The sequence below is a fragment of the Epinephelus lanceolatus genome, chromosome 16, assembly GCF_041903045.1.
Source record: "Epinephelus lanceolatus isolate andai-2023 chromosome 16, ASM4190304v1, whole genome shotgun sequence".
In the NCBI taxonomy this organism is placed as follows: Eukaryota; Metazoa; Chordata; class Actinopteri; order Perciformes; family Serranidae; genus Epinephelus; species Epinephelus lanceolatus.
This window is the reverse complement of record NC_135749.1, coordinates 17,605,413-17,627,574: the sequence shown is the minus strand read 5'-3', so window position 1 is coordinate 17,627,574 and position 22,162 is coordinate 17,605,413. Positions and strand designations below refer to the sequence as shown.

The 22,162-nt window shown below is 40.1% G+C and overlaps 2 protein-coding genes across 3 annotated transcripts; both read left to right on the top strand.

The window, feature by feature from the left end:
* The first annotated feature begins 437 nt into the window (after positions 1-437).
* rab5aa (RAB5A, member RAS oncogene family, a) lies at positions 438-9,205 on the top strand. Of its 2 annotated transcripts, none has more exons than XM_033637534.2 (6): positions 438-618; positions 3,775-3,996; positions 4,833-4,984; positions 5,204-5,326; positions 6,359-6,452; positions 6,663-9,205. In XM_033637534.2, exons 2-6 carry the CDS (start codon positions 3,831-3,833, stop codon positions 6,776-6,778), a joined length of 651 nt encoding a protein of 216 aa, XP_033493425.1. In that variant the 5' UTR covers positions 438-618; positions 3,775-3,830; the 3' UTR covers positions 6,779-9,205. The 2 variants fall into 2 exon arrangements, with proteins under 2 accessions (XP_033493425.1, XP_033493426.1); XM_033637535.2 differs by having other exon boundaries at positions 455-618; positions 3,778-3,996.
* Positions 9,206-9,772: 567 nt separating this feature from the next.
* Positions 9,773-21,049, top strand: kat2b (K(lysine) acetyltransferase 2B). Its single transcript, XM_033638078.2, has 18 exons — positions 9,773-10,101; positions 11,177-11,303; positions 12,723-12,868; positions 12,966-13,052; positions 13,154-13,335; positions 13,418-13,609; positions 13,840-13,943; positions 14,066-14,191; positions 14,696-14,829; positions 15,826-16,034; positions 16,126-16,252; positions 16,343-16,453; positions 16,860-17,003; positions 17,228-17,342; positions 18,663-18,693; positions 18,784-18,847; positions 18,953-19,037; positions 19,511-21,049. Exons 1-18 carry the CDS (start codon positions 9,901-9,903, stop codon positions 19,702-19,704), a joined length of 2,379 nt encoding a protein of 792 aa, XP_033493969.1. The 5' UTR covers positions 9,773-9,900; the 3' UTR covers positions 19,705-21,049.
* The last annotated feature ends 1,113 nt before the right edge of the window (positions 21,050-22,162 follow it).

Sequence of the window (22,162 nt, the reverse complement as noted above, 5' to 3'; positions counted from 1 at the left end):
AACAATATAATAAAAAAGTTATTCACTTCACCTGTCAGTGGTTTTAATGTTTGGGCTGATCGGTGAAGCAGATAACGATAACCATAAGTTCTAAAAGTAACACTTCAATTAGTATTTAGAGTTTTAGGTGGTTTTCTTGGTAATCAAGTGTCCCAAATCACCTGACGTCACCCTACATAATAAATGTGGCTATTAGACAATGGAATATTATACAAATAAACGCAAAACATAGATGCAAATATTATACTAGTGATAATGAATATACCAAGTAAACCAAGTAAACCTATAATCTGTTGAACAACACTTTATGGAATAGTATTATTACATTAACTGTGTAGAGAACCATTAAAACGTGCTGGTTTCATTGGGAGCTAATTGGCTGAGAAACTCATTTCTGGAGTGCAGACGTGCTGTGTGACGTGGCACGGGGGGCGGAAGAGCTTGTTTGTGTTTTGGTTCTAAGGGGAAGTTGCGAGAAGAAAGAAAGGAGGAGACGTGACGGGATTGTTGAAATTATTTTCTTGATTCCCCAACACCACCCCACCACAGTGTCCCGGGTTCCGTTTGTAAACACTCCAGCGGTGGTATTTAAAGTTCCAAACATCGCCTGGCTCTCAGGTAGTGTACTTGACATGAATCGACAAGTTGTGGTTTCCAGCTGGCTGACTGGCTAACGCTCAGCGGGGACTAACGTTAGCTAGCGCTGTCGCTAGCTGCCTCCAGCTAACGTCGGTGATGTTAGATAGCTAAGGGAATGCAGAAATACAGGCCTTTGGCACGTCTTCCCGAGTCCAGTCGTGCCTCTACTGTGTTGACGTGGTGCCATTAGCAAGCTGTAGGTAATGTCTGGTGTACCAAGCGGAATGACAAGCTAACAGTTGACTTTGTGATAGCTAACAGCTAAATGGGTGGAATCAGGTCAGTGGGTGGAATGCTAACACTGCTAGCAAGCTAACGTTAATGTGTGTTAATTGAGGGTTTGGCTAACGTTACTCCCCATTAAAAAACTTAAGCCAACCAGCACATTTCAGTTTGATAACGTTATGTAGTGATGTAACGACTAGCTTGTTGAGTCACCGTATTTGTTTCACATAACTTAGGTAGCTGAGCCTGTCGTTTTATGTGTTTTAAAGTGGTTGGGAGGCTAATGTTGATGGCCAGTTAAAAAGCTATGTTTGGCTAACACCAAGTACGCAAACTAGCCAGATAACAAAAACAATTTGGAAAATGGCGTCCCCTTCTAAAATCAAAACAGATACATGGCTACAGCTAACATGAGTTAGCTAGTGTGTTTATAGTCAACTAAAAGTGGTCAAGTTGAAACATTTTGTGAACAGTCACTGTCGTGAAGCTGAGTAAACAGAGCTGCTGCTTTTCTACGAAGCAGCTTCTTGTGCGTATTTGTTTTTCTCTTGCTTGACTGCGTTTAAAAGATGTATTGTCAAATCTTCTGGATTAATAAACTGAATAAATGACTGAGCTAACTACCTCGGAAACGACCTCACTAGTCAGTGTCATGGGTTTTCGTGCACGATCTTTATATTCAAGAGGACAGTGTTATTGCCAGAAATTAATCCACGTTCCCGGATATGTTTTGTATTTTAATAAAGTTATTTGACAGGAGTATGAATGCATTTTCTTCCTTATTTTTTAGTAACTCAGTAGAGCTGTTGGTATTGCAACAGTAAAGGTCTTGTGCACACAGGTTTAATCTGAGCTCTCAAATTCAGCCATACAGACCATTAACACCTCAAAAATGTGATTAATATACCTTACAAAGATAGCTTATGTGGAGACACATTGTACTTTGCTGCATTAGAGGGCATATAAGTGTGTGTGAGTATAATAACAGCTCCATATTGTTACAGTATATCTGTTTCCTGGGTAAGGGAGTTGTTGGGGTGCATGGTGAAAGCCATAATGTTATTTTGTTGTGGTCAGGGTCAGGGATGAGATTCCTCAAATCATACTCAAGACAAATCCTCCCTGCAAATCAGACATAGCCCTCGATTATCTCCTGACAACAGCCATCTGTTGTACACAAAATAGTCAGCAGTTCGGTCCTAAATAAGTTACTAAGCAATGCATGAATGCATGGCATGCATCCATATAGAGGTTCTCCTTCCAGCTCGAAGACATTTAAGTAATTTGGGTGGGTTGGTAAAACTTGTGAAACTACTGTGGTTCTTGACAAGGCCTCCTTTGCTTGATGTTACTGTATGCAGTTGTCGTGGGCTTTCTATACCTCTTTCACAAACGCATTCAAAAAGGCAAGGAATGCCTATCTGTTTTTGTAACTGTGAAAAAATTGTGACAGTAATGACACAGTTATATTGAAATAATGGCTTTCAACATAGACATAATTAGCTGTATGTAAATTACTTTAGAATAATTTTACAAATGAATATTCAAATACCTTTACCTTTTCATAAAGGCAAAAAGGAACACGATTACTGCATGGATTGTGAGTGCATTGTGTTAACATTTTAATGTTTTCAATGCATTATTTGATTGCAAACTTCTTTATTGCAGTTAAAGGTGAAATTTTTAACTTGACACACTTTCTCCATTCGCAGTAGCAAAAGGTATCTTTAGTATGTTACAAAAACTGCACTGTTGTCATAGAAGTTCTGCAGAAGCCTATTTATTTGAGATGGCCTCTGCAAAACTAATGTGCATCCTGCAAAGAGGTGTCATGCTACCGGGCTATAGCTTGAATCTGACATGTTAAAGTAGGAGTGTGAAATGCATCACTTGCTGAACTGGCAATGTTTTGAGTGGACGCGATTGGTATTGTCAGTCAAGACAGGTAGGACCAGACAAAACTATATTTATAATACTCTATATAGATATGTAAGATAAATATGAATTATAGACTTGACCTGTAATCACTGAAATGTTATGAAGGTGCATAATATAGAGCCTTCATATTAATTACTTCCATTGGTTCTGTTAGCCCATTTATTGGTCTAACTCTAGCCTGTATGATCATAATGATTCATTTATTTATTTATTTATTTATTTAACACAATTGTTTGTAGAGTTGGAGAAAATTACACATGTCCACTAATTTATTATTTTCTTCTTGTTTAGTCTTGTTAAACTGTATCAGTTGGGCTTATGTTTGCATTCTGTTCCCCCAATATTCTTCAGAACTGTAGAAATGCCCAATATCACACATTCAGTTAGACAAGCCAGTGAAAAGGTCACAGCTGGACGTATATTGCACAGTTTGAGTTGCAGTTTGCACCCCGCTCACTTCGACGTCTTGCCACCCTTTTTTCTCCACAGTTTTTTAGGAATTTTATACATGCCACCCTTTGCAAGATCAACTCCTACATCCTGCCTTTGAGTATTGCATATTATTTAAAACCACCACTAGCAGCTCACACAAAATTAGATTTGTTTTCTTTCAACTTTTTGCACATAGCAATGCTGTATTTCTTTCATAAGGGTGTTGGAAACCAGGTATTTTGTTCTATTTTTAACCATGTAGAGTCCATCTTATCAAAGCAAAGAAAAAAAGCAGCCTATTTGAGTCACTGTTGACAGCTCTAAAACTAAATGCCAACTGTAGACACTGCTGCCCGATAGTATTTTGGTATCACTTGAGTTTTGTCAATGTTTCAAAAAGTTTCATGTTAACATAAAATGTTGGAGCATATTTCAGTGTAAGCAGGTATATTTTTGAAACGTTTATTCTGAGCAAAGTTCAACACATGTTCAATACTCATTGATAGTCAGTAAACCTGCTTCTTCTTTTGCTTCTTACAGCAGAAGTCCTGATAGTGAGGTTTGGCCCACAGGACACCCGGGGATCTGACTAGGTCATGGCCAATCGGGGAGGAGCTACGAGACCCAATGGACCCAACGCAGGGAACAAGATCTGTCAGTTTAAGCTGGTGCTGTTGGGGGAGTCAGCCGTTGGGAAGTCCAGCTTAGTGCTCCGCTTCGTCAAGGGTCAGTTCCACGAATTCCAGGAGAGCACGATAGGAGGTGAGCTTCATATCAACAAACCAGGGTATTTCTTATGAGCTGCCAGCTGGTTGCTACCCAGTTGTGTGAGATTCAAGACAGTTGCACTTCTCACAGCCAAGTGGGTGCTTTGCTTTTGTGATGATAAGGGCTGTGACAGTGTGGAAGTTTTCTTACACTGTCTGCTGCTTCAAGACAAGTCCACTGCTAACTTCTCACACTAAACCACTGTGTTTGCTATAAGCACACTAAGTTGCAATTGAAACCAACTCCAGCAGTTAACTTTATGCCTCTGTCTTTAATGGCTGTGTAACATATATTTAATTGAAGGTTATCTGTAGATAAGTTAGATAAGTAGTTATGTTTTTTTTCTCCAGAAGCTCTTGAACATTCTGCATGATAGAAGACAGTCAGTGATGATATCTTAACAGTTAATGTTATGTTCATTTTTTGCCATATCACACATCACATGCACTCGTCTAACTTTCACCAGCAAAAAAATCAAAAGAAAAAAGTGCAGTGATGATGGTAATGATCTTAACCCCGCGTTCAGCGTCACATGACTGCAGTATTGTGGTAATGCGGCTATCGTCACAGCCCTAGTCAAGACACCACCTTAAAATACTTTTCAAAGCTCTAAAATGAAAAGAATTTAGAGAGGTTTGTCATTTTATTTTGTAGTCAGGCTTTGTAGAGTAGCACTTAAATTGAGTCTCAAATGTCATCTGTCTTCTAAACTGTGTCTCACATATATTTATGATCTGTATTGTTTGCACATCATTATAGAAAGTATTGTTTTGGTGTAAATATTGATTATGTAATGCTGACTCACCCGTTGTGTTATTATTTCCTTCAAGCTGCCTTTCTCACTCAGACAGTGTGTCTAGATGACACAACGGTGAAGTTTGAAATCTGGGACACTGCAGGTCAGGAGCGTTACCACAGTTTGGCACCCATGTATTACAGAGGAGCACAGGCCGCCATTGTGGTCTACGACATCACAAACGAGGCATGTTCACTCACCCCTGACTAAGTTCTTCATACAGTTTTCCAACATCTTACTCTCACTTAAAGGTGTACATGTCATACTCTCAATCATGCCCTCATGATGAAGTCAGACTACTTCACAGGGGCCTTTAAGAAAATGTCTGATTTTGAAAGGATATTTCTTGAAGTTACTGATCACATGAAGGTATTAACAGATCACATTTTTCTTTCCTGTTTGTAGGAGTCCTTTGCACGGGCAAAGAACTGGGTGAAGGAGCTACAAAGACAAGCTAGCCCTAATATAGTCATCGCTTTGTCAGGCAACAAGGCTGACCTAGCCAACAAGAGAGCTGTCGACTTCCAGGTCAGAGGAAACAAACAAACTGTGTCTTGTTGACAGTCAGTCTTAGTTTTGCATTTCTCGGGAATACTGATCTCCTGCTTCTCATGGATATCTCTGTTTTGTCTCAGGTTTGTTTCATGTTAATCTATTCAAAACATAGTATAGTATAGTATAGTATAGTATAGTATAGTGGTAATTTATTTCAGTCCTTGTTAAGAATTTTCCAAAAGGAGTGCACGTCATTAAGAATAAATAACAGCAAGGCATTAAATTAAAAAGAGAAACAAGAGGAAACAAATCAAGAAAATGCAAAAAAAAAAAAAAAAAAAATGGTGTAGACTGAAGTTTAAGCTTATTACTTAGAATAGTGTTTTAAGTTACTCATTCACTACTAGGTTGAATCAGAATCAGAAATACTTTAATATACCCAGGAGGAAATTGTGAGACCTTACTCTTGCTCTGATGTAAAGCATGAAGAATTATAAGAAAGTAGAAATAAGGAGTATGACAATAAATAGTATTGAAAGATATAAAAATATGTGAGGTATGATGTAACGGTTAACACTAATATGTAGAATATGTAAAAATATAAAATATGTATGAAATCCTAAGTATGCAAAGTGCGTAAAGAAATTTAAAAATCTGTGCACAATGCTACACTACAGTGTATAAAACTAGTATGTTAAGTTTTAGAAATATAAAAATGTGTGTATTATGCTACAATGTACATTCAAATATATACATAAACAGAAATAACTAAGAAATATGTACATTAGGTGCATCATATGTTATGAATAAAAATATACAAAAAACATATAAAATATGCAAAAATATTCCAAAAAACAAAACAGAAACATCACAAAAGAGACAATGCCAAAATTCCAAAACACTTCACAATAATTATTATTCTCCAGTTTTATATTTGTCTGTTAATTTATTTCTTTTTTATTTTGCAAAGTGAAGTGGATCTGCTGTCTCAGTACCACATCTCTGTCCCTGAATGTACATGTGAAAACATATTGAAAACTCATGGTGTTAACGTTGTGTTGACAGGATGCCCAGTCCTACGCAGATGACAACAGCTTACTTTTCATGGAGACGTCGGCCAAGACATCTATGAATGTGAATGAGATATTTATGGCTATTGGTGGGTAATTCTTCACACTTTATTCATTGAGTTTGCCTGTGCATTTGTATTGTGGTACACAGACTGACAGGTATTAGAGCCACATTGATTAATCCTACTGGTATATGCTGTGATTTATATAAAGTAACTATTTTTAACTTGTGCACCCTGCAAGTTAGTAGTTGCAATTTCTTTTGTTGTTGTTTAACATGGTTTGTTTTTTCCCTTCAGCAAAGAGATTGCCGAAGAGCGAGCCACAGGCTGCAGGAGCCAACAGCGGGCGGAACCGAGGAGTGGACCTGACAGAAGCTGCCCAGCCAGCCAAGGCTCCGTGCTGCAGTAACTAACGTGAAGAACGCTTTCCCTCCAACCAACCTGTCGAGCAGTAACTAATGCGGCCGATGCCCTGAATGCCACCGCAGTTACTAATGCAATGTGTTGTACTCTTATCTCCAATTCTCTGATCTGCGAAACAAGAAAAGATGCCCTGTGTCCCCCTCCTTCTTTTTGCAGTAGCGAAGTCAATGCCATTACACTGATCTTTCCACATGGCTCCGCCTCTTTTCCTCCATTGTGGTTCTGCTGCTACCTGGTTAAGCCTCCTAACCATTCTTTCCGTCTACCTGCCATCCAGCTTGTTACATCTATCAGTTATTATTGATAGATTAACGGTCGCAGATATTAGAGACATTAGTGCACCATGCCTTCCATCATCTTCTTTCCAGTGTGTAGATATGAGCTTCGTTTTGAGGAAGTGGTTACTTCCCTTTTCTGGGATAGCTTAAGACTTAACTGCTGCATTTCTAATACCAGTCTTCTGTTTTAGTTCTTTTTTTTTTTTTTTTTTTTTTTTGATAATTTTGTTACTTGTTGTTTTCGACTATTTGTCATGCACAAACCTGTATGCTTACATGGCCTAAAATGGAGAAACAAAAACCTTTTGGTCTGCAGTAGCACAGAAAAAAATGTCTGTTAGAGAAGAGGAGCGTTTTCTTGTGAATCTGAGACGGAGGAAAGGCAGAGGGTGGCTCTTGTCACTTGGACCCTTTTATCTTAAAGTGTAAAAACGTATGTTGACTGTAGTCCTCCAAGATCCTCTCCCTCCGATTCCCTCTGCCTGCCCACGCTATCCATGTCCTTTCCCCCACTAAACCCAAAGTAGCACTAGTGTACATTCTCTTCTACCACCCTAAGGCTCCATTCTGGGGCCATGCCTGCTTCTAGCTGTCCCTAGTGGCATTGTGCAATGTTTCACAGTATTTAGTCTGTGACTTGAGTGTCTGCACCGACCAGTGCGGCACAGCAAAACCCCCTGTTCCACCCAGCTTTCTCCACAACAAGGCGCAGGGGCCTTTGAGGTACACATCAGTGTCACCACCTTCCCATCTCCTGAAGCAGTGTCCTTTTATACATCTTGTGTAGACCATCCCTTTGTGGTTATGCCCGGGTCTCTTGGTTTCTGTCTTTGGATCATTTAGTTTTCGCAGACTACCTTTTCCATTGTGTTAATGTTGCTGGACCGCTGCTGGGTGTGCGCCCGGTCAAAAGGTGATGGTAGTGAGATGGGAGTTGCAATATGTGAGGCTGCTTCATAATCACCTTTGAATCATAATTGTCATCTTCTCTTGTTTAGGAAGTGCTTTAGACACAGTTGTGTGTCAGTGTGTACAAACTGGGCCCGGGCTGGCTGATGACAGATCTCACCCATAGAGTCACTCACACGTGCTGTGTGTGTGTGTGTGTGTTTGAACACACATTTGCACATAAACACACACCTTACATTGACTTCTTCCCTCCTAACCCTGTCAGACCTAAACATGATTGTACATAGGCACACACACACACACACACACACATTCTGTTACACCTCTCCCTCTCCTATGTTGAGCACGCACTTCTTTTCCCGTCCCATCCTCCATCACACATTGTTACATACAGCGACACATGCACACACATATACATACATGTGGTCAATAACTTTTTACAGGTCTTACTCATGCCTTGCACTAATGATGCTCATGAATATATCTTGTCATAATTACAGCCAGTGTGATATAAATATATATATATAAATATATAAATAATATACTGTAAATAGGGTGTTGCGGTGTAGTCTACCTTTTTTCGATTTACCAGTGACAGGACTAATGCTTGCTAGGGAGTTGTCTAGATAATCATGAAAAAACTGTACAGTTAGCAGAAAAAAAAACAGCTACAATCTGGGTTTGGAGTTTTGTTGCTGTTCCTTTTTTCCACACAAATGGTTAAATTATAATCTGTGGTGTTCTTTATAAATGTACGTAGTGTTATTAACAAGAAAATGAGATTGCATTTATTTAGTCGTCTGTCTCGTACCTTTTCTCTCAAAAGAAAAAAATAATATCCAAACATTTTGGTTCTATTTTTTAACATTATCTCTTTCTTGCATTTCACTAATTCTTTTTTTAGTGGTAACAGGCTACACGTCCAGTACTCCTCCCTGTAAGTAGACCCAACCTTAAAGCTCCAGAGGAGTCGGAAACAATACAAAACAGTTCAAATAACCGATTGTCTGCCCCCCCCTACATAACATCTCAGTAACCTTGTGACGATATTGTAGGAACAGTGTAACAACTATCAGCTGGCACGATGGTGATCATGAATAAATGAGTTAACACATAATAAGGATGTAAATTGTATGTTTTTGCCGTGAACACTTAATTGCAGCTGAAAACATTTAAATGCAAGCATTTTACAGTACTGTTATGTAATGACCAAATAAATACTGAAATAAATTTGATCATTTATTATTGTAATCAGGCTGTGTGTGTGTGTGTGTGTGTGTGTGCACGTGCACGTGGACCTCCCACAGATAGTGATAGTTTTTCAACTTTTTTTTTTTTTCTTGCTATAGGTTAAGACTTGATGTTTTACTCCTCTCCACCCCAACATCTCAAATTGGCATTGAATTGAAATAAGATTTTTTAATTCTTTGGTCATCTCTGACCTTTAACCTGACAATTTATCTGCAGTAATTGTCTTAATTTAATTAGATGCCTTTTATTTAACAAACTGCTCTTCCTTGAAAAAAAAAAGAAAATTCTATTTATATATTTGTATCTATTTTAATATAGTCTATAAATATTGGATATTGAAAATAAGTTCAGTAATTCCTGCGTTGCATGAGATTATTACCATGACACACTCGTCCCTGTGTGCTCAGATGCAGCTCCACATGGCAAGCCACATTTTTTTCCATTATATGACCTTGAAATTTTGCTACAAATGGTTGCATTTTGTGACCTCTCCTCTCAATTGTGCTGGATTTGGCCTATCCCATCTGAGTCCCCTAGCGGAGGAAAATGGGCCTACAGTGAGAAATTGAAAATAAGGATGAGCGCCATGTCTGATCCTCCGCTTGTGGAATAGAGCGGACAGCAGAGCGAATATTTCCCGGGCCGGGGGTCCCGTCGGGGGTTCCGTGTGAATCATGGCCGACAGCGCTGGGATTCAGCAAGGTTCTCCGGCCATCGGGGCAGCGGGCCTGGTACCGGCCGCTCCTGGAGCCGGGGGGACGGAGGGCTCCGGCGCCGCTGGAGGATCCGCACGTATCGCCGTGAAGAAGGCGCAACTCCGCTCTTCACCTCGGCCGAAGAAACTGGAAAAACTCGGAGTGTATTCATCCTGCAAAGTATGTTGTATTTGCAGTCAGCTGAGTGTTTAAACACAGCGGGTTGAATGATTTATTCTAAAGTAACGGTGTTTCCTGCGGTTGGTTGCAATAGTTTACGAAATGCAAGCGCAGCAAAGGAAGCCATTGCCGCACTTCATTTTTTTTCATTTTGCATGCACGAACCAATAATAGAAAAAGCGATATTAATAACCCAGTTAATAAAAGCATTAACGCTGCAGGACTCTCACGTAGAGGCCCTCCAGCTGCAAGCTGTCTGCTGTATGTTCAATGTTACTATGTTTCTGTCTAGGTGGGGGGTCGGTGAACGTAAACATTGGCTTGGCGCTGGTACTTGGGAGTAGCTGGCTGTGAGCACGGGCTGCAGCCCTGTGTGTGTGCTCAGCGCGGGCTGAGGCTGTTCACTGGGAATGTTAACAGTGTCCCTGTGCCGTCTGTCAGCGCACGGTGTGAAATAGAGAGGATTTTATTGGTTTTATGCAGTATATCATCTGCAGAGAGGGACGGGGTCTTTGTTTTGACAGGGTGACAGCTGCTAGGGGGGCGGAGTTTGTTGTTGTTGCAGTGCGCGTGCGCAGTTAGGCAGCTCCAGCTGACGCTGACAGGCCTTCTCACCCCACCTCCAGATACTGTACAAAGTCAGTCATAACAAATCTCCATTAACCTGAGCGCCACTGTCAAGTTTAACACCTATGCGCGCTGTTATGGTCCATTTAGCGCGTGTTAAAATTATACAGCACTGGGAAAATGATTAGTGCTCTTAATTATACTGTTTCCTTTTTAGACGCTGGTGTGATTAAAAAGCTGATAACATATGCAAGTGGCTGATAACAGCAGCGCCACCTGTTAGTCATAAGGCACCATAACTAACTCTGCAAACAACGAGTAATTTCAGTTTCAGAAAACATCAGTGATGCCTGCTCTTCCTTAAAACCTGCATGTGTTTATTGCTCCTCACTATGACAGCTCAGTGTGAATCATATGTTCCACAGATTCAAAAAGTAAATTAATATATAGTGGCTTCACCCTCATCTGTATTCCCGCCTGTGCTCATTCAAACTATGTTGTTCCCCAGGCTGAGGGAGCCTGCAAGTGTAACGGCTGGAAAAGTCAGAACCCCCCTCCTACACCGCCACGAACTGACCAGCAGTCCAGCGCAGTCAACCTGCAGGAGCCCTGCCGGAGCTGCTCTCACACCCTGGGTAGGTCAGCAAGTCTGGGAAGGAAGCCACAGCTGGTGCTAATATCAAATGGCACAGAGTATGGGGCAGGGCCGTAATCTATTTAGCACTGGGGGGACCATCTTAAATCGACACCTTTACACCTTTTTACGATCCGACCTCTTTAGTGGGGTCAGGGGGGAATTTCCTCCAGGACGAATTTTTAGAAACTTCACAGCTAAACGGAGCATTTTAGAGCAGTTGGAAACAAAAGTCATGGATCAGGGGTTCTCAAAGTTTTGACGATTGAGTGCTATTTTAGGGAGCCAGCCTATAATTAAGGAGGGGTGGAGCCTATCCCAGCTGACATTGGGCTAGAGGTGGAGTACACCCTGGACAGGTCGCCAGACTATTACAAGGGTGACACATAGAGACAGACAACCATTCACACTCATGGCTAATTTTAAGACGCATTCACACTGGCACTATTTGGTCCGCTTTAAACAAACCCTGGTCCACTTCTATGGATAGTTCAGTTCGTTTGGAGTGGTGTGAACGCTCATTTGAACTCTGGTGTGGACCAAACAAGCAAACCCTGGTCCACTTGAAAACTGGGTGACCAAGCCGGCTGAAGGGGATGTATTTCCGTCTTCTGTCGAGGCCAATCAATGAGCCGGGTTTTCTTCTTCCTCGTGCTTTTTTTTTTTCTTGGTCAGTGGTCGTTTCGGGCAATACCGCCCCCAAAGGAGCAGCTTTTGTAACTGCGTGATATTAAGGCGATTTGGTCCGCTCTAAAAAGTGCAGTGTGAAAGTGAACCGAACCAAATGAAGGTGTGAAATTTTTCAGCATTCACCACCCAATCGAACCGAGTCCCACAGACATCCTGGTGTGAATGCGCCCTTAGAGTCCCCACTTAACTTAACCTGCATGTCTTTGGACTGTGGGAGGAAGCCGGAGTACCTGGAGAAAACTCACGCTGACACAGGAGAACATGCAAACTTCGCACAGAAGGGCTCCCTCCTGGGACGAGGAACCCTCTTGCTGTGAGGCGACAATGCTAAATACTGCTTCAACCGTGCCAACACAGTCTATATTATGATTTTCAATGTTGATTTTTATGACATATTATACTACCACATTTTTTAATGACCTTTTTAAAGTGACATTTCTATAGGCTACTATTATTTTTTTATAAGGTTATTTTTTTGCCTTTTTTGATAGGACAGTTTATACAACAGTAATGCAGGTAAAACAAAACAGTGTTTGCGGGGGATTGTTCCAACACTAAATTAATGTTAACTAATACAGTAAAATAGACGTCAGTAAAATACAATTAAACCCTAACTATCCATGCAGCAAAGGGCCATGGGCTGAAATCCCCAACATTATAGTCATGTATAGGGTATATACTGATGAATGAAGAACTGTAATCATTTCAAGGTTTATTCTCTCATCCCTAGGTGATCATGTGACCCATCTAGAAAATGTTTCCGAGGAGGAAATGAACAGACTTCTAGGTATAGTCCTGGATGTGGAGTATCTTTACACATGTGTTCACAAAGAGGAGGATGCTGACACTAAACAGGTCTACTTTTCCCTCTTCAAAGTAAGTCTCTACTGTTACGATCAAATTATACCAACACAGGATTTTACAATCGGCATTGTTTACAAGTGAATATTCCCCTTTTCTATTTATTTTTCAGCTGCTGAGGAAATCCATCCTACAGATGGGTAAACCGACATTAGAAGCACAGGAGAGTCCTCCCTTTGAAAAACCCAGTATCGAGCAGGTAATCTCATCTACATGTGCATCAGCTGCAATGCACTGTTCGACACAAATTGTTTCAGTGTGTTTTTGTTTCCATTTATTTATTGTGTCTTTTCCAAACAGGGCGTGAACAATTTTGTCCAGTACAAATTCAGCCACCTGCCATCCAAGGAACGTCAAACCATCATGGAGCTGGCCAAGATGTTTCTCAACCAGATCAACTACTGGCAGCTGGAGACGCCCTCCCAGAGACGCCAGAGGGTTCCCAACGATGATGCAGCTGGATACAAAGCCAACTACACCAGGTAGTAGCCCTGCCAGACACCCTGTTAACATGCAGCACACCTGTTTACAGTCGTAAATATTCCTGTGGTGTGCTCGTTATAGATGGCTCTGCTACTGCAATGTGCCTCAGTTCTGTGACAGTCTACCCCGGTACGAGACCACTCAGATCTTCGGCCGGACGCTGTTGCGTTCGGTCTTCACTGTGATGAGGAAACAACTGCTGGAGCAGGCCAGACAGGAAAAGGACAAGCTGCCACCTGAGAAACGCACGCTCATTCTCACACACTTTCCTAAGTAAGAAAAAGAAACATATAGAAACTCTGAAATTGCACACAAATACCCTTCAAACTTAATTATACATGCAGACTAACATACAATTTGCTACACAGCTGAAGCACTCAATCACACATTACACATGCATGCACATTCTCAGAGTGAAAACACACAGAAATCACATGTGCGCTTGACTGCCTTTTTTAATATAGAGAAGTAAAGTTGTGGCTGCTTTGTTGTGTTTGGCTCAGATTCCTGTCTATGCTGGAGGAGGAGGTGTACAGCCATAGCTCTCCGATCTGGAGCCAAGACTTCTTGGCAGGAGCGGCAGGAGGGCAGATACCTATCCACACAGGTAACACACACCCTCACAGTCACAACAGAAACACACACCCTGACAGACACACCCATCAAGCTGACTTTAGGCAGTGTGAGAAATGAAAACTCGCTCTTACAGTATCAATGCTCTCTCTGTAGTTATCAGTGCGCCTCCTGTGGCCAGGCCGCTGTACTACAGCACCAGTCCTGTGTCGGTGGACCCATCCACCTGCGGGAGTGTCAGTCCTGCCAGGAAGACCGCCTCTGTGCTGGAGCCAAACCCAGGTATTACAGTCAAACCTGTAATTTGTCCTAAGGTTACAATGATCCCACGTTATTACACAACACCTGACAGTAAACAGTGAGCACCTGGGGAGAGTTAGCCGTGTGTTTTACCATTAAACCATGTTATTGCGGTTTTTGCACCCAAGCCTTCGTAGCTAACAAAGATTCATCATTTCTATCTGTCTACTTGTATTCAGCACTTAAAAGAAAGCCTGTTTTAAAATGGAAAGTCCCGAAGGTGCAACTAACACATTTCCTCAAATTTGAATTTTGGCTTTAAAGCTGAATCAAGAAACAGAAGTGAAAAACCCCAGAAACCTACTCCTAACAAATTAAAAGTAAGGCAGTTTTGCCATCACACATATATGAACACATAGTAAGCTAACTTTAAAATGCAGGGTAATTCTTGTTTGGCTGTAGATTCACCACTCAGCTGCTGAGAAGGTGTAAAAGACATAATGTGTAATGAGGAGTACCTTCCTCTGTGTCTGTGCATTATCACAGTTGGAGAAAAGCGCAAACCCTCAGAGCCTCTCCCCCATGAGGAAAACAAGAGACCCAGGGTGGTGGGTGACATCCCCATGGAGCTCATCAATGAAGTCATGGCAACCATCACCGACCCTGCCGCCATTCCAGAGGTAACCAGTTCCCACTGACCCACTGATTGAGTCAGGTGTAGAAGACATTTAATGTAGTGACATTAAACTGATTTGTATGCCTCTGTGTCGGCGACAGCATTATATTTTTGGGCCATCTGTCTGTTTGTCCCATTCCCATGAGCACAATATTTCAGAAACCTTGAGAGAATAGTGCCCCATGTACAAAGGCTGTGTCCTTGCAGCAGCGCTCGCAGGTTCGACTCCAACCCACTGCCCCCCACTACATGCCTCCCGTCTTCACGCTATGTCTGTCTTATCAAATAAAGGCAAAATGCCCCAAAAATATCTAAAAAAAGATTTTGGTGGTCAAGGTCAAGGTCACTGTGACCTCAAAAAACATGTTTTTGGCCAAAACTCAAGACTCCGTGCACCAATTATGAAAAAAATTACCATAAGTGTTTGATAGAACAAAATGATGAACTGATGACATGTTATATCAATAAGGTCAAAGGTCAACTTCACTGTGACATCATAATGTTCTACAGAAACACTTTTATGGCCATTATTCATTGCATGAACAGAGGGGGAGACGTTGTAAGATACTGAATTGGTGACACTAAACTTTGGATGTCTGAAGCATCCACATTTGGCAAAAAACACACTTAATAACTTTTATTAAATTCCTTCAAAGTCCTCAGTACATTATGAGTCTGGACGAACATGGCTGTAAGCTGCAACTTGTAAGGTTGGCTGAGGGATATAGCCGTGAGGTGGTAATTCTACTTTGATAGTTATTGGCAAAAGATTTGGCGCTTGTTGGCTAAAAAATTGGCAAAAGACAATACCACTTTTAAATAATCATTCTGTATGCCCAAAGTAAGTAAGTTTGTGAATGTCATATAACGTTTGTAAAGAAGATAATGTTCTTCATTTAATGAAAAATGTAACAGATAAAAGGGAGAAAATAATGTAACTGTAAGATCCAAGATCATTTCAAGTGATGGTCATTATTTTATTTCCTTCCTTCCTGTGCAGACCAGCCTGCTGTCAGCTCACTCTGCACGCGATGAAGCTGCTCGTCTAGAGGAGCGCAGAGGGGTGATTGAATTCCACGTAATCGGTAACTCCCTAAACCAGAAGCCCAATAAGCGGATCTTGATGTGGCTCGTCGGCCTCCAGAATGTGTTCTCTCACCAGCTGCCCCGCATGCCTAAGGAGTACATCACACGGCTGGTTTTTGATCCGTGAGTGTAACCGTACTTTGTCATCGCTTGTCACATTCAGAGACGTAGTGGAGATACGTTCTGACTGAATTCATGTTTTTTTTGTGGACAGGAAGCACAAGACGCTGTCACTGATCAAAGATGGCCGTGTGATCGGAGGGATCTGCTTTCGGATGTTTCCATCGCAGGGCTTCACGGAGATCGTCTTTTGTGCCGTCACCTCCAACGAGCAGGTCAAGGTGAGATCACTTCCTGTCTCAGCTTGGTCACTTTATGCTATCCGATTGTTCAGTTTTGACCTTTGTCTTTTTTTGGCTGTGTGGTTGTAGGGTTATGGGACCCACTTAATGAACCACCTGAAGGAATATCACATAAAGCATGAAATCCTCAACTTCCTAACTTATGCTGATGAGTACGCCATCGGCTACTTCAAGAAACAGGTAACGTGTTATGTCCATTAAAGTGTGTGGGTACGTGTTTGTAATGTTGTGTCTACTTGGGTCACATGATGCAGTATTTTTTCTATGCCTTCTCACCTAAACCTCTCACGGTGTGTGCTTAAAAATCTATACATGACCTGCAAAAACAAAAGAATCAATTATTAAGACGTCACTTGCTGATACTGTGATGAACTTTGCTTTTGTTGATACTGCTGTAATCTGCCTTGTTTTTCGCTGCTTACGCATATTTCTACAGGTAGAACTACGACTATGTGTCAGCATTTGTACTGCTTTTGGCTTTGACTCTTTATGTTTTGGGCTTGAAATGGTTGTGTTTTTCTAAGTGAACTCATTTTTGTACAGTGTATATACAGCTGCAAGAAAACAGAAATCTCCTCTCTCTTAGGGTTTCTCAAAGGACATCAAGGTTCCCAAGGCCAAATATGTGGGCTACATCAAGGACTATGAAGGAGCCACACTCATGGGCTGTGAACTCAACCCCAGCATTCCCTACACAGAGTTTTCTGTCATTATCAAGAAGCAGAAGGAGGTTTGTTTCATATAACCTAAGATAGACTTCATTGTCCTGAACACATACAGGATCTGCTATTGAGAAAATACAAAATAACATAGTGCAGACATACAGTAAATGCACAGACTGCCACCATCAACAAATTGCACACAGCCCGTTGTACAACACACCTCGTTTAAATGCCTCCTTTTCTATTTTTATTCCTGCACTCACTATCTTTTAATCTCATTTGACTCCCTCAGATCATCAAGAAGCTGATAGAGAGGAAGCAGGCTCAGATCAGAAAAGTCTATCCGGGGCTTTCCTGTTTTAAGGAAGGAGTTCGGCAGATTCCCATTGAGAGCATTCCTGGCATTCGTACGTAACCTACAATACTGACTTTACAGTGTTAACATGTGTATTTAAAGGAATACTTTACCCACAAAATGACCATTTGTCTATGAAGCACTCACCACATGTTACATTGAATTCGTGAAGTGAACTTTGTTTTTCTCATATCCCTCCACGGTGAACGAAGGACCCAAAAAAAGCATTGTTCATGAAGTAATCAGGGTCCGCTTTTAACAACAGCAATACTATATCAAAGCATCCGTTACAAACTCTTACACAACTTGTGCAGTAAAATCCAAGTCTCACTTATCCAGTCGTGTGCTCAGTACTCCCCAAACGCATGTATTTTCGCTAAAACTTTACGATTTAAAACACCACTTACAAGTAGTGCGCCATGTGTGGTTGCTTTTGAGCTCTGCTTAACCCTTTGAAAGCTGGAGCCAAGTATTCGCAAGTATTTAAACCTCTGAACCCTGAGCAAATTGGTGCAATTTCTTTCAAAAACATGGGAAAAAAGGCAATTAGCAACTTGGTTAGAAATGTCCCACAAATTGCAAAAGAATAAAATAAAATTAAACAAAATAAAATAAAAATAATTGATTTAGAAAATTATTTTTAAAAAAGCTAGGGGAAAAAAACATATTTATAATTATCATTATTACATTTTTAAATTATGTTACAGAATTATTTTAATTTTTATGCACTCTTTCCAGGCTATTTCATTGTTTGTTTTATATCCACTTTCTTTGTTTTTTTATTTATTATTTTTTTTTACAAATCTTCTTGTTTTTATTTTTGTCTTTTTACTAATTTCTTGCAATTTTTTTTCTTCTTTCATTGCTCATTGCCTTCTTCCCTTTTTTTTAAAAAGAAATCAAGCCAATTTTCTCAGGCTTCAAAGGGTTAAGCAGAGTTAAAACGCATGCGTGTGTCCAGACATACTACTCGTTTGTGCATGAGACCGTTTGTGCTGACGTGTTTTAAATCATAACGTTTTAGTAGAAAAGAATGTGTTTAGGAAGTTCTGAGCATGCGACTGGATAAATGCTATTTTAATTATACTGCACTAGTTGTGTGGAAGTTTGTAAACAGATGTTTTGGTATCATTTTGCTGTTGTTAAATGTAGACAGTGATTACTTAAATTCATGAAGAATGTGCACCTTTTTTGGATTCTCCGTTCTCCATGGAGGCATGCGAGAAAAGCAGAGTTTTCTTTACAAATTCATTGTAACATGTGGTGAGTACTTAATATACAAGTGATCATTTCGCAGGTGAAGTATTCCTTTAACATTTATGGATGTTTATAGTTTGATATATGGGGATAATTTTAGTTTTTTTATCAACAGGTGAAACTGGCTGGAAGCCTGTGGGCAAAGGGTAAGTGTGACTCTACTGTACAAGATTTGAACTTCTAGAAATTCCCCCAGTGACTTAGCTAATGTATTCCTGTTCTGTATTGTACTTTAGGAAGGAACTAAAGGACCCAGATCAATTGTACAGCACTCTGAAGACCATCCTCCAACATGTGAAGGTGAGGGGGACACACACCCAAACACACACACACACACACACACACACGCAGTGTTCCTTTAACACATGCATACGTTATTCTTATCAAGCAATGTTTATGTCTTAGAGTCACCAGAACGCCTGGCCTTTCATGGAGCCAGTGAAGAAAACAGAGGCGCCTGGGTACTACCAAGTCATTCGCTTCCCCATGGGTACGTGTACAGTGTATATCTGACAAAGGAGCAGAGGATTTAAAGTGGAGCACACTTGCTAGACCTACCTATTTACGATGATGAAAGACAAAACTTACCCTGAAAAGTTAGGAGTAGCTCATTGCAGATGAAGTTCAAGGACACAGTGCAGATGCATGCTGGGATTAAAGCTGTCCCCTCTGGCTGAAGGATGGTCTCTGCAAGAGGAAGTACTTAACCTTTAAACAGCATTCGTGGAGCATGCTTCACATTTTTAGCTCCTCTCAAAGATCATTTGCACTTGTATTCTGAAGTTTTAGATTTAGCAGTTACAGCGCAGATCTTTTGGAGGATCACATTTAACATATTCCAGTGGTTTTCACTTGTAATTGTGACTCAAGTGTCTAATGAACTGTGTTTAGTAGTGTGTATATTCAACCTTTGACGGTCAAAAATTTAAGAGCAGTATATGATAGACTTTTTTCTCTTTTCAGATCTTAAGACAATGAGCGAGCGTCTGAAGAGCAGGTATTACACAACCCGCAAGTTGTTCATGGCTGACATGCAGCGCATCTTCACCAACTGTCGTGAATACAACCCTCCAGAGAGCGAGTACTACAAGTGTGCCAACCTACTGGAGAAATTCTTTTACACCAAGATCAAAGAAGCAGGCCTCATCGAGAAGTAAAAGAGAGAAAGAAAAGTTTCTCCTCACCCTAACATAAGATGAGACTATAAACGGCTACAGTCATGGGTGATGCAGAAGATAGCTATATGCACGGAGAAGTTAAGAATAGGACTACTGATTCTGGAGTGGTTAGGTTTCAGAAACACACATCTTAATGTAAAAGGTGCGAACGGGTCTCAGATCATCACTCTTTTGATGTTTGATGAATGTTGGCCCAGATCCTGAATCAGTAGCTTAGGCTGATATTAACACTGAAAGATAGGCCACAAGGGAAGGCCTCACTGAAGGCCTGCGAGACTGTTGCTGACATTGAGCAAAAGACGCATCGTGTCTTCATATTTCATCACGTATCCCAGAGTCCCATGGAAACGCAGGACCGTGGAAGATGTAACAGTGATACATATTCAACAGGGCAGAAAGCTTCCGTTATTATTTTTGTGTTGGACGTTGAAGGGCAACACAGAATGACAGCTGATTGGAGATTCACCATCCACCTTACTTTGTCTCTCTCCATCTCCCCTCTCTCCTTTCTTTTCATACTTTCATCTCCTGCCTTTTTAAGTGTCTGCCTCATCCTCTCAGTTGACTCAGGTAGAGTTGTCAAGAGCAGAAACCACATCTACATCGTATTAAGTCATTACACAAGTGTTATCTGTGAGGGACGTGACTGAGAGTTCAGGTTCTCCTGTTTATTTAACTTCGTTCCTGTGAGCATGCACAGCGTTAATGAGGTCTAAGTTTGTCTGTGATGAGTTCATCCTGCCAAAAGAGGAATACATACTTTAAATTTGTACAGATTTGAATTATTTTAAAGCACTTGTACCCACTGTATATTTTAAATGTGTACATAACATATATTTTCTGTTTCAGAACAAAACATCTTTTTCCCCAGTAAGCCACATAGGGCAGTTTGAATATCGAAATGCACTTTTATTTTTCCAAGTATTAGTTAACGTAATTAGCATCCTCTTTTCTTCAGAATTTGTTTTAAATATAAATTACCGCTGTTGACTAAGGACTAATTCAGTTATCTAGAGTTTATTCTTATTTATGTTCTGTAATTTAAAAGAATTATGCTTAAGACAAGGTCTTAATTTATTCTTTCTTATTTTTGTCCTGCAGATGGAGATTGATAACTTTATACTTTGGAGATAAATGAAAAGATTGTGCAATACTATGTAGTTTTGCTGTTTTGTAAAAAGGTGTTTGTACTTTTCAAACTTTAGGAAAAAAAATACATTTTGTAATATGTCTGGAAAAATTATTCCATGCTCTTTGTACAACTGGTTTTAATGACATAGTATTAGCCTATTTTATAGACTGAATAAAACAGAAGTGAGGCTAATTTAGTGTCTGTAGTTTTTCCACTCAAGGACATCAGAGGTTTTCTACACCCAATACACTGTTTGCACTTGCAAACAGGACACAGCTTTTTCATTAGCCTTTCAGGTTTGACAAGGGAAACTGTTTAACCACCAAAATAATTGTAATTATGGTACAATATTCAAAAATTTTTGGGAACCTTAATAATTAACTATTGAAGGCTGACAAATATACCCTAAAACAAACCGAGTTCCATCAAAACGTTGATATGTTGAACATTAGCCTGTCGTGATAATCAAACTCCCCTCCAATAAAACTCTTCTTATTTATTAATTATCATTTTACAGAGTATATGCACAAATCCTGAAAGTAAATTAAATGCCTTTAAAACCTTTTATGAGACTCTTTCCATCCATTTTTAGACCCCATCAACACTTCTAGTTTTTACCAGTTACACCAGTGACACACTTCAACATATATTTAATTAAAAAGTAAGATAGCATAACTTAACAATCTAAGGTTGTTTTAAATCCCCAGACCACTGCATCAGTACAAAATAATTCAATGAGACGTGGTGGGAACAAAATAGTATGAAACAAATGAAGTGACTGACCCAATGCAAGGTTGATCAAAAAGAAATAAATCAGTAAGACACAAGAGCTGTATATGTGTTCGCCCTAACACACACAAACTTGAAAAATGCCATAGTATAGTATGCCCTGAAAAACTATTAAATGTCATTCTATAGTATGCAAAGAAAAATGTTGAAGTATAGTATGTCCCGAAAAATGACCTGAGAAGCCAATACAATGACATAGTACAGTATGACCTAAAAATCTGGAAAAAAAACCCGACATAGTATAGTATGACCTAAAAATGCGATAAAACGTCATAGTATAGTATGACCAAAAAAATCTGAAAAAACGACATAGTATGACCAAAGAAATTTGAAAAACGACATAGTATAGTATGACCTAACAAACTGAAAAAAAGTCATAGTATAGTATGACCTCAAAATGTGATAAAACGTCATAGTATAGTATGACCTAAAAATGTGATAAAACGTCATAATATAGTATGACCTAAAAATATGCTAAAACGACATAGTATACTATGACCTAAAAATGCGATAAAA